We start from the raw sequence: 14069 nt of genomic DNA on the forward strand, positions 1-14069 counted from the left end.
CTTATATTTAGTTCTGTTTAATGTGATTTAATTTTCGAAGTTATTGTACCAGACTTATAAACTGTTTGAAAATTTGACGAGTTACATATCGAAATTGCTTTGTGTGCTTTTTAGATTGAAAACATCAAAAATGGTCGAATTTCTTTGAAAAAAGGAACATTTTTGATGAAAAATAGCTACTTTTACGCAGTTTTAGATAATTCCATAAGAAAAATAGTTAAATAAGAAAAACTAGAGGATAATTTATTTTACATATAAGTACGTATGTTGTAAGTATGTTGCTCTTTCGACCATACTTTCAGCTATAGGCTTGTTGCTCAATTGTCGTACAATAGTGTACCTAATTTTTTTTACGATTCAAGTGTCTTTCTCTTACTTCCCTCACAAAAAACGTCTGTCTTATTAAAGCATATTAATTTCTTATTAAAGCATATTATATGCTTTAATAGAAGATGTATTTAGCAGGAAATACTCAATCTCTTTTTAGCTACTCTAAATGTCAATTTTAATTGCTAACTTTTAAAATATAGATTATAAATCAAAACAGCAGTCAAATCTTGATGCAGGTTATTATATTATTAGCCTCTTTAAAGGGTTTCATATTAGAAGGATCTACACCCAATTGTCAAGACAAGCCAGAATATACTACTCCTGTGTAAGAGACAGGGGAGAAATAAAAGAGATGAGATTTGAGATATAGCAGGATTAACTCTCATTCTGGGAAAAGAGTTACTCTCGTAAAAATGGAAAATTGGACTAGGCAAGAGATTGGACTATAATTTCAAGCTGTAACATTTTCCTCCCAAAGATAATAACAAAAAGGGAAAATATGAAAGTTATATTTTATATGTTGCGCGATTGCACCAATTAGGAGAAGTCATAGGGAGGGATAGGTTTCCCCTTTAGATTTTGAAAAATACTTGTGTGGTGTCTTCATTAAAGAAGATTAAAAAACCAAAAATGTTTCATCCCCTAGATTTTTGAAACATCTTTTTCAGGTATCTTCATAAAAAAAATCCTTGTCATTCCTAAATTTTCGCGAATTAGGAACCTGACATTACCTCAGGCAAGTCAAAAGATTTAATATTGAACTTCATATTACATTCTTGAGCTCTACTGCATACAACAACGTGACTGTACTTGCTAGGGTTGCACACTACTGCATCTTGAGCGAGTAAAAATTGAGGTCCAAAAAAGTGATATTCGCTCGAAAAAAATGCAGTCAAAAATTTGACCCTCACATCATTTAGAAATTACCATATACTATTCTATGGCCAATAAAATATCGCCTTATTTGCTAAAGTTCCACTATAATTTGGATTTTTTACTTTCAAATTAGCAACGAGTTTACACCCATCAGTCCTAATATTTCTACATTTTAACTTAGAACGTCTCTGAAATGAAAGAAACGGGTTACCACCAAAACAGAAGAGTTATAGCCTACATGGTACACTGACTATCTAGAGCCATAGATTATCAGGTGGATTCCATAGAAATAACCAGCATGCTTAATAAAAATGTTGGATTTTCTGCATGGCACCAAGTCAACCGGGTCGAGGGGGTGCATTGCGGCTGTTATACCTAAAGGTCATATTTTACATTTAAAACATCCGAGATAATTGCGAAAAACCCTTTGCCAAGCTCTTCTCAACGGGAAAATCAGCGGGGTGATTTCGACTAGAAGGATCGAATTGTTACTCAACAAAAATCCCCTGCTGATCCTTCCTTCGAACGTAGCTCTTATATTCCCCTGTGGGGTTATCCTGTGCTTTGACTATCCTTCCCCTTTCCCTTCCCCAGATTTCTCCAGGTACCCAACTAGAGCTGGATTGACCCTTGTATGTATATGGCAATGTATGCAGGACAATACAGAGTAACACATGATACTCTGCTAATCCTCCATTTGAATAAAAAAAAGTTAAAGAATATGGCATTGAGTTTTTACAATCCCTAACGGCGGTGCTGATCTTCGTATTGTAATGGGGGGGGTGGTGGTGTTGGGTACCAGCCATCCTGTGCCTTGATACACCCTTCCTCCTTACCTTCCATCAGCCACACCTCTAACCCTCGTTCAAGCCATATAACCAGAAACAGTGGGAGGCAAAGCTCTATCCTCTCAGACAAACAGGTCTGAAGTCCAGCGCGCTAACTACTTTGAATGGAGCTTAACAAACTTTTTCTGTAATTATTTTAGAAGTTTGAAAATATCAGATACGAACTTTCAGCGTAACGGTAACAATATAGAAAGTAATGAATGACCCAGCTGTGGAGCCCATGTGATTTCCGGCAACTGAAGTTGAAGGAACGTTATAGAAGAAGCAGAAGCATATCAACATTATGGAAGTAGCCAAACATTGTACTAAAGAGAATGTGTACGTTAAAATTGAACTTCAGCTAACTAAGTAGTCTGAAAATTTAGATGTAAACACTATTATACTGAACATACTTAGTTTGCATATCTGCAACGTATTCATGATATGAGCATGCACACTGTGCACTGGGTGTGCACAATCTTAGTATGCTTAGTATGCAACGCTACTGTTCTTTTCTAAAAAAAAAAGAAACACTTGCCAAAACAAGAATTTGTGATATTTACAGCTACGATGAAGAATTTTTTTTGGCATAAACCATCTTGAAACTGTTTATCAAGTTTTCCTTTGTAATTGACGAGGCAACGGGCCTGTGTAGCTTGACCCTCGATCCATAGCTTTACAGGTTACCTGGCTCAAAGTATACCAAACTTCCAAAAGACACTTCAAGTATAGGTCGCAATGGATATTTTTACCAAAAACAGGAACACCAGACAAAAGAGCCAAAGCAACTAGTGCATGCATTTTCTTACAGTATTCTGATGAAAAAATTATCTAATAACATGTGGCGTACCTAAATGCTCTAGATTAAAAACCTAGATTTCCATGTTGCTCAATTAGAGCTCAAAATTCTGTGTAACTAATTTTAGCATTCTGCATTGCTTCATAGTTCTAGATTATAAATATACTTACACGGTACCAAGTCAGAGTAGGCTCCGGGAATCCCTCGGCACCACATCTCAATTTCAGAGTGCTACCGGTCTTAATCTGTACAGGTGAATCTGGTGCCTTGACGAACTCCGTAATTATTGGCGATACAAATTCTGAAGGTGAAACATTACCATATTTTGGATCTAAAATTGCATATATATTAATAAAACAATTTTTGTGCTCTTTCCTCGGTGTACTAATGTACTTATATATCAAAATTGCAGAAATCACCGGTTCCAACCACAACCTACTATACTTGGTTGATCCTGCCATCGAACTACTCTACTACCATCTCTACAAAATGAAGATTCTGGTGACCGTAGGTGGTAAAATGAGACGAAACATCAAACCAGTTAAGACGAAGAAAGATACTCTTTTTTGATATTTCTGCTTAACAACTTCCCAGTGTTTTATTTTTTTTTTATTATTTTTTTTGAGCCAAAATATGAGATCTTTTTGAATATCTTTTCATAACGTGTCTTTGTGACGTGCATCTCCTTAATGTTGAAGTTATCAAGTTAAAATTATAATTTTTAGCAATCACAAAGAATAAATAAAAACCGACATTTTCGTGCTGAAGAAAAACCTATGAGAGTTTGCAGTTGCGCGAAAGCCTACAAAACTATATACTAAATATTTAATTTGTAGATACAAATGACATTTATATTACACATTTCAATTTGGATTTTATTAATGAATATATTTATTATTTAAATTTATAAATATAAAAACTTTACACATATATATATATATATATATATATATATATATATATATATATATATATATATATATATATATATATATATATATATATATATATATATATATATATATATATATATATATATATATATATATATATATATATATATATATACACATTATTTTCATTAAATTTATATGATTAATTTACAATATCTAATTTAATATTTAATTCAATCTCAATTAGATTATTATCTTCATCTAACAATAAATTCTTAAAAAACCTGAAAAAAAACTATGAAGAGGTCATCATAAGAGACTTCAGTGTTCATTCTTTTTTTTACATTGTAGCAAATGATGAAAAGGAGGATAAAGTTATTAATAAGACTCGAGCTTAAATGATTTTATTGTCAAACGCCTTAAACGGTCATGCTGATCAGTGGCAGTTCGTGTCACAAAAAAAATAATGCACTCAACGCATAAAACATATAAGAAAAGTCAGTTTTAACCAGGATTATTAGCGTGAAACACTAACGCTGTCTGCACTTACACGCCTATAGATCGCAATCTACATTTTCAATCTTCAGAAAGAATTTACGAATACCATTTTCTAAGCTATTCTCAAGAGGAGGATCAGCAGGTCAAAGTATATTCTCACTTCAATTTTTCTGGTCTATATTGACTGTTGATCTTCCCTTTGATAGCAGCCTAGGGAATGGTTCTTAGCAACTGTCTCAGTTGCGTAAAAATCGCAGATACAAGCTATAGGCGTAATAGCAACGTTGTATACTGTGGTTATTATTCAATTTAAATTTAGCTTGTAGACGGGAGTTTGAAATGTGGAACTTAAAGGACTAAAGTGGACACCCAAGTTGTCTTCATATTCTAAAATTGATTAAAAATAAGATGTAACAACCAACATACATTTTTACAACAAATGAGGTTTCATAAGCCCAAGTCTTATCTGGGTATGCCTGGACTTGAATTAAGTTTACACTGCAAAACGTAGATTACCCAATCTTCTACCGAACAAAACGATCAAAGCTTTTTCTTTGTTCTATTGCTTGTCCAATCTAGTTTTTTTTTAGAATTAGTATTAGAAATCAACAACTAACAGCTACTTAATATTTTAAGAAAGCTACTTAATATTTTAAGAGCCTTTAATTCTCCGATGAAACATTGCTAGAAATTTGTCTTTTTATAAGAGAACATTCTAAATTTGTTAGCCTTCAAAAATATCATCGTAGTTTAAAACTGGAACAAAATTCCTTCAAAGTAAAGTTGTTATCTCGACTTTGTTTTGACAGTAAGGAAGAAGGCAACTCAAGCCAAGCTATATACTAATGTCTTCACTACTATTATTCTTTTTTTTTAGAGATATCAAATTCGATTTTTCTTAGAGATATCAAATCCTTTTCCTGAGGGGGGAGACCTTGCCTTACCCTCCCTAGACTTTGAAATCTAGATCCTAGATTTTGCTAGGTTCAAGGTTCTTTTAATATAACCAAAATATACAAAATATTAGGTAACTCAAGGCTGAGAGTATTGCTCGAATGCAATTGAGCTACCTTTAAACGACACTAAATATGCACAAAAATTAAAAATAAATAGTTCTCTTAACCAATCTTGGCAGAAATAAATAAAAAACAAATCCCGTGCCGTATGATATCATTTCCACCCTCCGCGCACCATTTTGAGACAATTAAATTTACAACTTAAAACCAAATGAGTCATAAGACATCTGGAGGCCTCATGGGCGAACCCCGGAGACCAACCCAATACTCAAAAAAATAATAAACATCCTTAAAACAAAGAAAAGAAAAAAAAAACGGTTTTTATATTATTTGGATTTATAACTTTGAATCAGCACTCTTTTCAACTTCCGTCTTATAGCATCTATGCTTACATTAAAATCAATCTCATTTTTCGATCTTTCCCAATGTAGAGGAATCAAATACCTCAGGCAAAAACGCGACCTCTCTGTAACTACTTTGGGAGTCCGCACGTTATATTTACCACGGGTTTCAACTTGTGAAGATGAAGGAGAAGAAATAAGACCCATCGATGCAAAATATCTGGGTAGCTTTTCTCGTTCAAGCTTAATCTTAAACATAACACTTAAAAGTTGGATACTTTGCCGAACAGGAAGAATATTATGAAGTGAAAAAAGGGTCTCTGTTGTGGTAAAGTAAAGTTTTCAGTAAAGTTTTCTACTGTTTAATATGTAGAATTGAGAGAAAGAGTCAAACTTTAGCGTATAGAGCAGGGCGATGAGAAGGGAACAGCCCCTTTCATACTAAGGAGTAATTTCTGTTCGTTTTAAGTTTTAATGTCGCTCCTTACTTGCAGTTTAAAAAAACTAGTTTTATTTATTTAATTTTAAAAGGGATCGATGTGTCGCTTATCAGTTATGCAGATGATATTTTAAATCCCAGTAGAGCACTACAGTCGTTCGAAAGAAATTTTGCTATTTTAAGTAAAGATTATGCTAAGATTAACCTTACATTCTAAAGTTTACTTTAAAGTTTTTACTTTTTTCAAAAAGTAGAGTTAAGAAAAAAAGTCAAACTTTAGCGTAAAGAGCGGGGCGTTAAGGAGGAAAATTCCCTTACATATACGAAGTAATTTCTGTTAGTCTTAAGTTTTAATGTCGCTCCTTTCTTTTAGTCAAAAAAAGCTTGTTTTTTTTTCTCAATAAAACCAACTGCAGGGTATCATAAATACCTCAAGACCCAGTGTTTCATCGCCACAAGTCATTGAGGTGTTTATAGCTCCAACTGGGAAATTGACACAACTTTTTTTTTATTATGGTAAGGAAAACAACTTTTTTTTATTTTATTGGGGCAATAAGACGGAAAAATCAACAGTAGCTCCCGTATGGAATGGATGGTATTAATGTTGAAAGACATTAGATGGCGAATTGAAAAAGATGTTTTTAGGCTGACATTATAGGGCAATGAAAATTGGCATTTTTTCGTCTGTCCATGTTTGAATGCACTAAATTAACTTGACTAGAAAACTATGTGGGTGGGCGTGAAAAAATTTCTTTGATGTTTCTAAGTGGCAAAAATCTAAATATCGATTTTAATTTATTTTCCACATAATCATAATTCTCACTTAATTATGAGGACAATAAAAAAAATTTAAGCCTGGGTGGGCTAAAATCAACTATTACTCGTTTTCAATTTGGAATAATGACATTAATTTCATCTCGAATCAGGGTTTCCTAAATTATTTGCTAAGATTTTTGCTAAAAACGAGAACAGGATTGACTCAAGGTTATCCAGAGTGAAAATTGAGGAATGTCTAGTCCTTCCCCCTGACAAATTTGAAAAATATAAGAAAAAAAATTATATGGAGATTTTGGATACACCCTTGAGAGTTCCTATAATAAAAACAAATATCTTTACACTCTTTATATTTTCGCAAATATACCCGGAAATATATTTGTGGTTTGACTCCTTTTCCTGTGCAAGAAGAATTTGTATTCATTTACGATCATCAACATTGTTTTACTTAAACAAGGAGATCTCAATTTGGTTTCAAACGTAATACTATAACTGAAAAACATACATTAAAAGTAGTTACACTCAGTTCATAGCTTACTTAAGTAAATAACTTCATATACCGTTACTTATCCCATTAATGTTAAAAATTGCTGTGCAATTTGGAGCAGAGCTTTTGAGAATGAATATAATATTTGGTTGGAGACACAAAAAACATAGAAGCGATGTTAAAACTAGCTACAAAACTCATTAATTTCATATGCTCTGCTGGTGTACGGTTACACATATGTCCTAGTGTAAGCTTCATTTTAAAATGTAAAATAATGTATTGCTCACTTACTTTTCATAAACTTAAAACCAAAAAACACGAAGTTAAAAAAAAGAAAAGAAAGTCGGAACTTTTGATTCGAAATCATGACTTCCGGTATTACTTCCAAATAATTTACGAGATATATGGAAACTTTGCTCAAGGTTTTGAAAAAGATAAAATTGAGTTCTCTCAGTGTTCAGAGGTATTCGATGTCTAAATAGTTAAGCTTCGAAGCTGGTTCATTTTACTTCAACTAAAAGCAGGGAATTCGTTGAGTCACAGCTTTAAGATATAAAAACTCACAAAAGCAATTTTATTTCTAGAAAACCAATGCAAGTTTCGGTCCCCACAAGATTAAGATCTGTTTATCTGCCATGGAAAAAAATTTCAACCTTTCTATAAAAAAAGATACGTCTAGGATGTCAATGACATCGATGCGCTATGTCAAAAAAAAAACAAAACAAAAACAAAAAAAAACTCTAGGATTCTAGGATAACGATGTGCGATGACAACCTTAGAAATCATTTTTTAAGTGCAAGGTTTAGTTTTGGAAATAGAAGAGTGCATATCTTCTTCCTTACTTTTATTGCAATAAGCTGTTAAAATTCCAAAACATCAAAATCCAAAAAAATCGAAGCTTTTGTTTTGAAATAAGGATCTCTGGTATTGTTTCTTAAAATTTATCAGGGGGGTCATTGCCCCCCCCCTCTTGCCGTTGTCATATCTATATATAATTTTGGTTTTACCACGAAGAGTTTGTCCCTTTACAGGAGGTCATGTATGAAAACATAAGATAGGCCATGAATGGAAGGATTTAGAAGCTGTAAGGATAGCTATAATGCAAATTTGCCACCACCTTTGTTTCTCACTAGTAATTTATAACCACATCTTTAAAAACAAACTCATAAATTAAAGGTAATTATTAATGCCTACAACCCGTAATTTCAGTCTGCGGTCAGGAGACCCAACGAGGCATAGCCCCATCTAGATGTGGTTTACAATTGTGTAAATGGTATTTACCAAGTATCAACAACGGGTAATTAAAGATGCTATCACAATACAATTCCAAATTTGGTTTGATATTTTGGAATGATTTTCAATTCTGATAGCATTTTCTAAACAAATACTTATTAAACTTATCTCTGAAAAAATTTGCAAATTGATGCCTGTTTTTAAATTCTAAAAGCGTATTTGATGTATAGTTTTATAAATCCAGTTATACATTACACAACGTGTAAGTACCAAAAGTAGTGAAAATGAAATTTGACAATTTGAAAAGGCCAAGATGATATTTTCAGAAATAAGGAAAAATTAGGAACCCAATTTATAATGAAAAAGACCAACATATGCACTGATGCACTTCTTGGAAGTAGCGGGTGCAGTGAATATCCTCCCTGTAAAACACGAACACATAAAAAAATGTACAAAATAGGAAAAATGAGAAATATTCTCGTTGGCTCCCTGATGATACTAATATACATAAGGAAAAATGTTGTAATATCTGAAGTATTTGAAATGAAAAGATTAAATATTGTGAAACGTTGGTTTGCATTACTAAGTATTTCTTTGAGTATTTCAGCTGCGTATGTAAAGGAGCTTTTAAGCCTATTCGGCACAGAAATTTCGAGTTATTCCCCCCCCCAAAAAAAAACTTCTGATATTTTCTAGAAATACATTATTTGTATACATATTCCCGTCCCGCGTTTTCAAATTTCCCTCCCACGATATAAGTGCTTGCAAATGTACCTGATTTCATTATGTTGTGTTTAGAATAAATTTAAAAGCAAATCACAGTTTAATTAATTGTTATAAAACTATTCACATTGCGCTTATCATTTGAGGAGGGAAGAGACGGATATAGTTTAAGTTTCGGGCTTTCAACCTAGATCTCCCATGCACGGAACAATTTCTGATCGTTTTAAGCTTTAATATGGTTCCTTACTTTCAGTTGAAAAGACTTCTTTTTATTTGATTTCTGATAGTTTGTCAAACAATGCCGGGAAATCACCTCCGTGAAAAACTTCCCTCGGCAAATTTTCCCAGTGGAAAGCCCTCAACCCCTCGAAGAAAAACCTTCAAAAAGTGTGCGTATATTTCCCAATAAAAAACAAATATAAACAATGGTCAAATTTCATAGCTTACATTCCTTTCCCCATTGGCTGTGGGGGGGGAGGTCCATATAATCCCTTATAACATAGTTACTGGATCTTTTAACTATGCTGAACCAAATAGCTGTCTCAAAATTTGGATAGGAAATCTTTGGGAGGAAAAGGGGTGTGAGAGGAGTGCTTATTGGCCTCAAATCTTTTTGGTTACTTAAAAAGGCAACACAACTTACAATTTTCATTTGAATGAGCCCTTTCCCAATTTTCTAAGATCATTGGTTCAATGGGATGAGCCCAGGGAAAAGAAAAAACAAATAAATAGAAATGGACACGCATATGTGATATTTCTTCTGGCAAACAACTAGAAAATTCCATATTTTTGTAAGTAAGAACTTGAAACCTCTACAGTATGGTTTTCTGGTATGCTGACTCTGGTGGTGAGACTTTCATTAAGACTGCTTTACCTTTTGGGTGTTTTCTTGCTTTTTTAAAAATCAATCAAATTATCTCAGGCTCACAGGATTTAATGGGTAAAATTAAATTAAATGAATTTTATATATTTGAGATCAGCACAAAAAGCCAAATCTTCTAATGAATGAATTGTATTTAAAATTTTCTTTTTCTAGAGTTTTGGTAGAAAAGAAAAAGTCATTCCTTAATTGCAGTTAGTTTCTACGAATTGTTTGATTGCCTCTGTTTTACCTTAAATTGGACCTTAATAACTGATTTAAAAGCTTAGAAACAAACATTTGGGTTAATAAATAATTTTTCTAAAGTTGTCTGGTTCATTGTAACCTACTTTTGGCGCTTGACACTTGGCCCTTGAAATGTTGACACTTGTTTTGCATATTTTTGTACAAACCCATTTTAATAGATAAATCAACACTTGTATATTGCAATTGAGTTAAATTTTCGCATACGTAAGTAGTATAGCATTAATATCTCCCATGATAACCTCCTTATTTTGGAACTAAAGATTACCTTTATTCTGAACCTTACACCCTTATTTGGGCACTATAGGTTGCCTATACTACAGGCTCTTCGCCACATATTTTCTTTGTATATATACTGGTTGTTTTCATGGTAACAGTATCAGTTTTGAAACAGCTTCAAAATGAGCAAGTGATTTTCAAATATAAGTAATTAACAATTATATATGCCTTATATATACCTATATAATTTAAAATTTTTTTTATCTAATGTGTTTAAAACAAATGCAAGCATCAACTGAATAAGTTTAGGCAAATTCCCTAACTTCATATGCAAAAGCTCTATCAAACAATCACAGCATCAGTTTTCATCCATGGTATCGCTTTCTTATACAGTGATACTTAAAGTTGTAAGTATGTAAAAGTTGTTCAAGTGCACAATCTAGTCATTAAAACTTGTAATGAGAATTACCGTTTCAAAAGTTCTGTTCATGAGCATGATACGTATAGATGTGATAACTTGGTTGTTGATATTGAAAGCAGTGTGAGATCTGGTTTTATTTTGAAGTATCTTGGCTCTTCTGTATGGAATCTGCTTCCTGTGAGTGTTAGGACCGCTGAGCACCTTCCAGAGTTTAGAAAAAGATTAAAAGAGTATTTCTTCTTGGGGAATCAGTTTTCTAGCTTTTGTGTGTGTGTCTGTGAGAGGGGGGTGGGTCGACTATAGGGCTGAAGGGAAGAGCGGGTTGAAGAGGTGGGAAGGAAGGAGTTGTATTTGGGTGGTGGTTGTTACTCTGGGGATGTTTGAGAGAGGGTGAATGTCTTTTTTCTTTTCTTCCTTTTATATTATTATTTTAATTAGTCTAGGATGTTCCAAAAAAAATTTGGTAGGTTTTCTCTTCTTTCTTTTAAATTTTGGTTGCCTTTAGGAATGTTTATGTGGTTAATCGCTATGTTAGCAAAATTTAAATTTTTCCCTTGCGTAGTGATTTGTATCTGTAATAGTTTATATTTTTGTTTATTATGTAAATAAAAGTCAAAGTCAAGCCACAAATTTTTTAGAGTTATTCAGTTGAAATTGTGGCTATTGATTATTCTAGCCGTCTCGTCCTCAAATCTGTATTTCTTCCTTGGCAGCAACTTGTTAAATCATTAAATCGTGCATTTTGTTTTGTAATAGTTTAACTCATTTCAAATTCAATTCAAGTTTCCAGCTCCAAAATTTTTATTCTCAGCCTTTGCACGGTTGCTATTTTGTTGTCTTCTTTCGCCTTTTATCATTCTTATTTTATGTATTTTCACCTTTAGTTCTCTGTTATTATTTTTTTTTCTGTAAAATGGTCAAGACTATGGTACCCCATCCATCCAGTTCGCCAACTGGTGTATATCATTTCAATGAGTGAGCACTCCAATGGACGAAGTTGATAGAAGATTGCCAAGTATAAAAGTCACTTCTTTCCATTACAAATTTCTGCCGCAAACCAACTTCTATTTCATTTTATTGAAGTCGGCAAACCGTTGTGCATATCTGTACTGACAAGTTGTTCTTTGCTATTGACAGTCAAATTAAAGTGGAATGTGCTTTTTAAAACACTTAACACAGACAATCACCTTCAGTAAAATTTATTATAACTATTCCAAGTATAATTATAAGGCTGATTTCATGAAAAAATTTACAGATAAGAAAATAAATATACATAACTACATTACTGCTCGTTGAAAGAGATAAAATGTATTTCATTTTGTATTGTTTTTTTCTTGTATTTTTCCTATCTTCTAATAACAGCTCTTTTGAGATCATTCAGGAGTGATAGGATATTAGGGAATGGACTGGTGTGGCATAGTAAATTTTCAATCAGTTTATTCATTTACTTGCACCCTTCGGATGTATAAGGTTATGCATGTTTACACTTACCTATGACTATAACATTGAAGTTCACAGTCTCACTACCAAACCCGTTGACTCCAATACATTCAAACAGTCCTGAATCCTCTTGAGAAGCTTCTTTGATCCTTAGAATTTGATTGGAGGCACGATAACGATCCCATCCAATCGTAATTGACTCCCCATCCTAAAAGATAATTATGATGATGCTGATATCTTAATCTTTGTCCATGCTATGAGACATAAAAGTATCAAATTTCAATTATCAGACTTCCCTTGGGACAAGAACATCTTAGTAATAGAACTGTCTAAAGGAAAAATCACGGTTTATTTTTATCTTTTATAGCTCGATTTTGTTAGTTTTGCAGTTCTTTGTGCTGGAAAGGTTAAGATGATAGTGAAGAAACGTAGGCAAGAAGCAAGGTACGTTCGTGCAATGAGCAGGAGTAAGCGCGTAAGTAGGGGCGGGGAATTCGGGAATTTTAGATTCACATTTATTATAGAACAATATTACTGGAAATCAAACACCATTTGTGAAATACAAATTGATTGTGTTGATTTAAGAAAGTCATATGGCGCTACAGAAACAAGTACATACAACTGTTCATTATAGGGTATATAAGAGAAGATATCCCCCCCTCCCACCAATCTTTTGATTCAACTAATTTCTTTCTTCATTAAAATATTAAACCTTGGCTAATTTTGTGTTTGACTTCTGGTGTTATTCCATGAATTTTAGTGTTTAACTTTTAATGTCTTTCACTTTATTGGCTATGCCAATTTATTGAAAAAAAGAAAATACCGTTAACATAAAAGGTGGAGACTTAAATATACTATTCAGGCATATAAGGAAGAATCTTTTCAGGGCGAAGGTTAACAATAAAAACACAAATTTTATTCAATAGTCTGAAAAAGAAACAGCCCAGAAATTCAGGAAAATTCACAAGTTCGCAATTAACCTTACTAACCCTTAATCTAACCCTTTTTGTAAATTGTTGACAAATAAAATGAAAGAACTCCTGTTACCTACTTCCTTATCTTCTTCACAGCTAGAATTTTGATTTAATAGAGACCTATAAGCTTTGCGGTTTCTTTTTATCCTACCTATTTTCGACATAAAATCTTAATTTAAAACAAGAACTTTTTGCTGTTTTTCCGCATGCAACCAAAGATCGCTCAGTTTCCATGAAAACTAATATGTTTAAAAAGCGAAAAACGGTAAGTTGTCAACAGCTAGGGTTATCAGTCAAACAAACCATCAAATCATTTTAACCTCCTAAGCTTAGAAAAGCCAATGGACTCATCAGAAATTAAAAACAGCCTGAGACTTATATAAAAACAAAATTAAAAAGTTGATTGGTTTTACAGAAGGATTAGCCTGAAATGAAGAAGAGAAATTGAATTAAACATAATAACATGCCAAACAAACAGAACTTACATTGCAACAGATTTTTTCTTATACTTTCATTGCCATTTGCTATTTTTAATTCAATCTCTTGTCATAACAATATTTTGTATTGTCAATAATCTAATCATATAAAGACAAAATGCTGGGATATTGCTCCCCATCTATTCAAACCAAGGCAAAATTTTTTGAATTTTGATGGAG

General features: G+C 32.8%; 1 protein-coding gene and 1 long non-coding RNA gene across 2 annotated transcripts in view; one reads left to right on the forward strand and one right to left on the reverse strand.

The window, feature by feature from the left end:
• LOC136024803 (uncharacterized) overlaps positions 1 to 3586 on the forward strand; it is a 137672-nt gene extending 134086 nt beyond the window's left edge. The window contains exon 4 of the long non-coding RNA XR_010616924.1: positions 3245 to 3586. This is a non-coding gene — a long non-coding RNA (uncharacterized LOC136024803). The remainder of the gene's footprint in view (positions 1 to 3244) is intronic.
• The window catches only part of LOC136024799 (fibroblast growth factor receptor-like 1), a 113371-nt gene that overhangs the window by 69457 nt on the left and 29845 nt on the right, over positions 1 to 14069 (reverse strand). Inside the window, exons 4-5 of the mRNA XM_065700269.1 lie at positions 12491 to 12647; positions 3003 to 3163 (exon numbers count right to left, since the gene is read on the reverse strand). Coding sequence (XP_065556341.1) covers positions 3003 to 3163; positions 12491 to 12647 — 318 coding nt within the window. The remainder of the gene's footprint in view (positions 1 to 3002; positions 3164 to 12490; positions 12648 to 14069) is intronic.

Source organism: Artemia franciscana, chromosome 3, assembly GCF_032884065.1.
Source record: "Artemia franciscana chromosome 3, ASM3288406v1, whole genome shotgun sequence".
NCBI classification, from domain to species: domain Eukaryota; kingdom Metazoa; phylum Arthropoda; class Branchiopoda; order Anostraca; family Artemiidae; genus Artemia; species Artemia franciscana.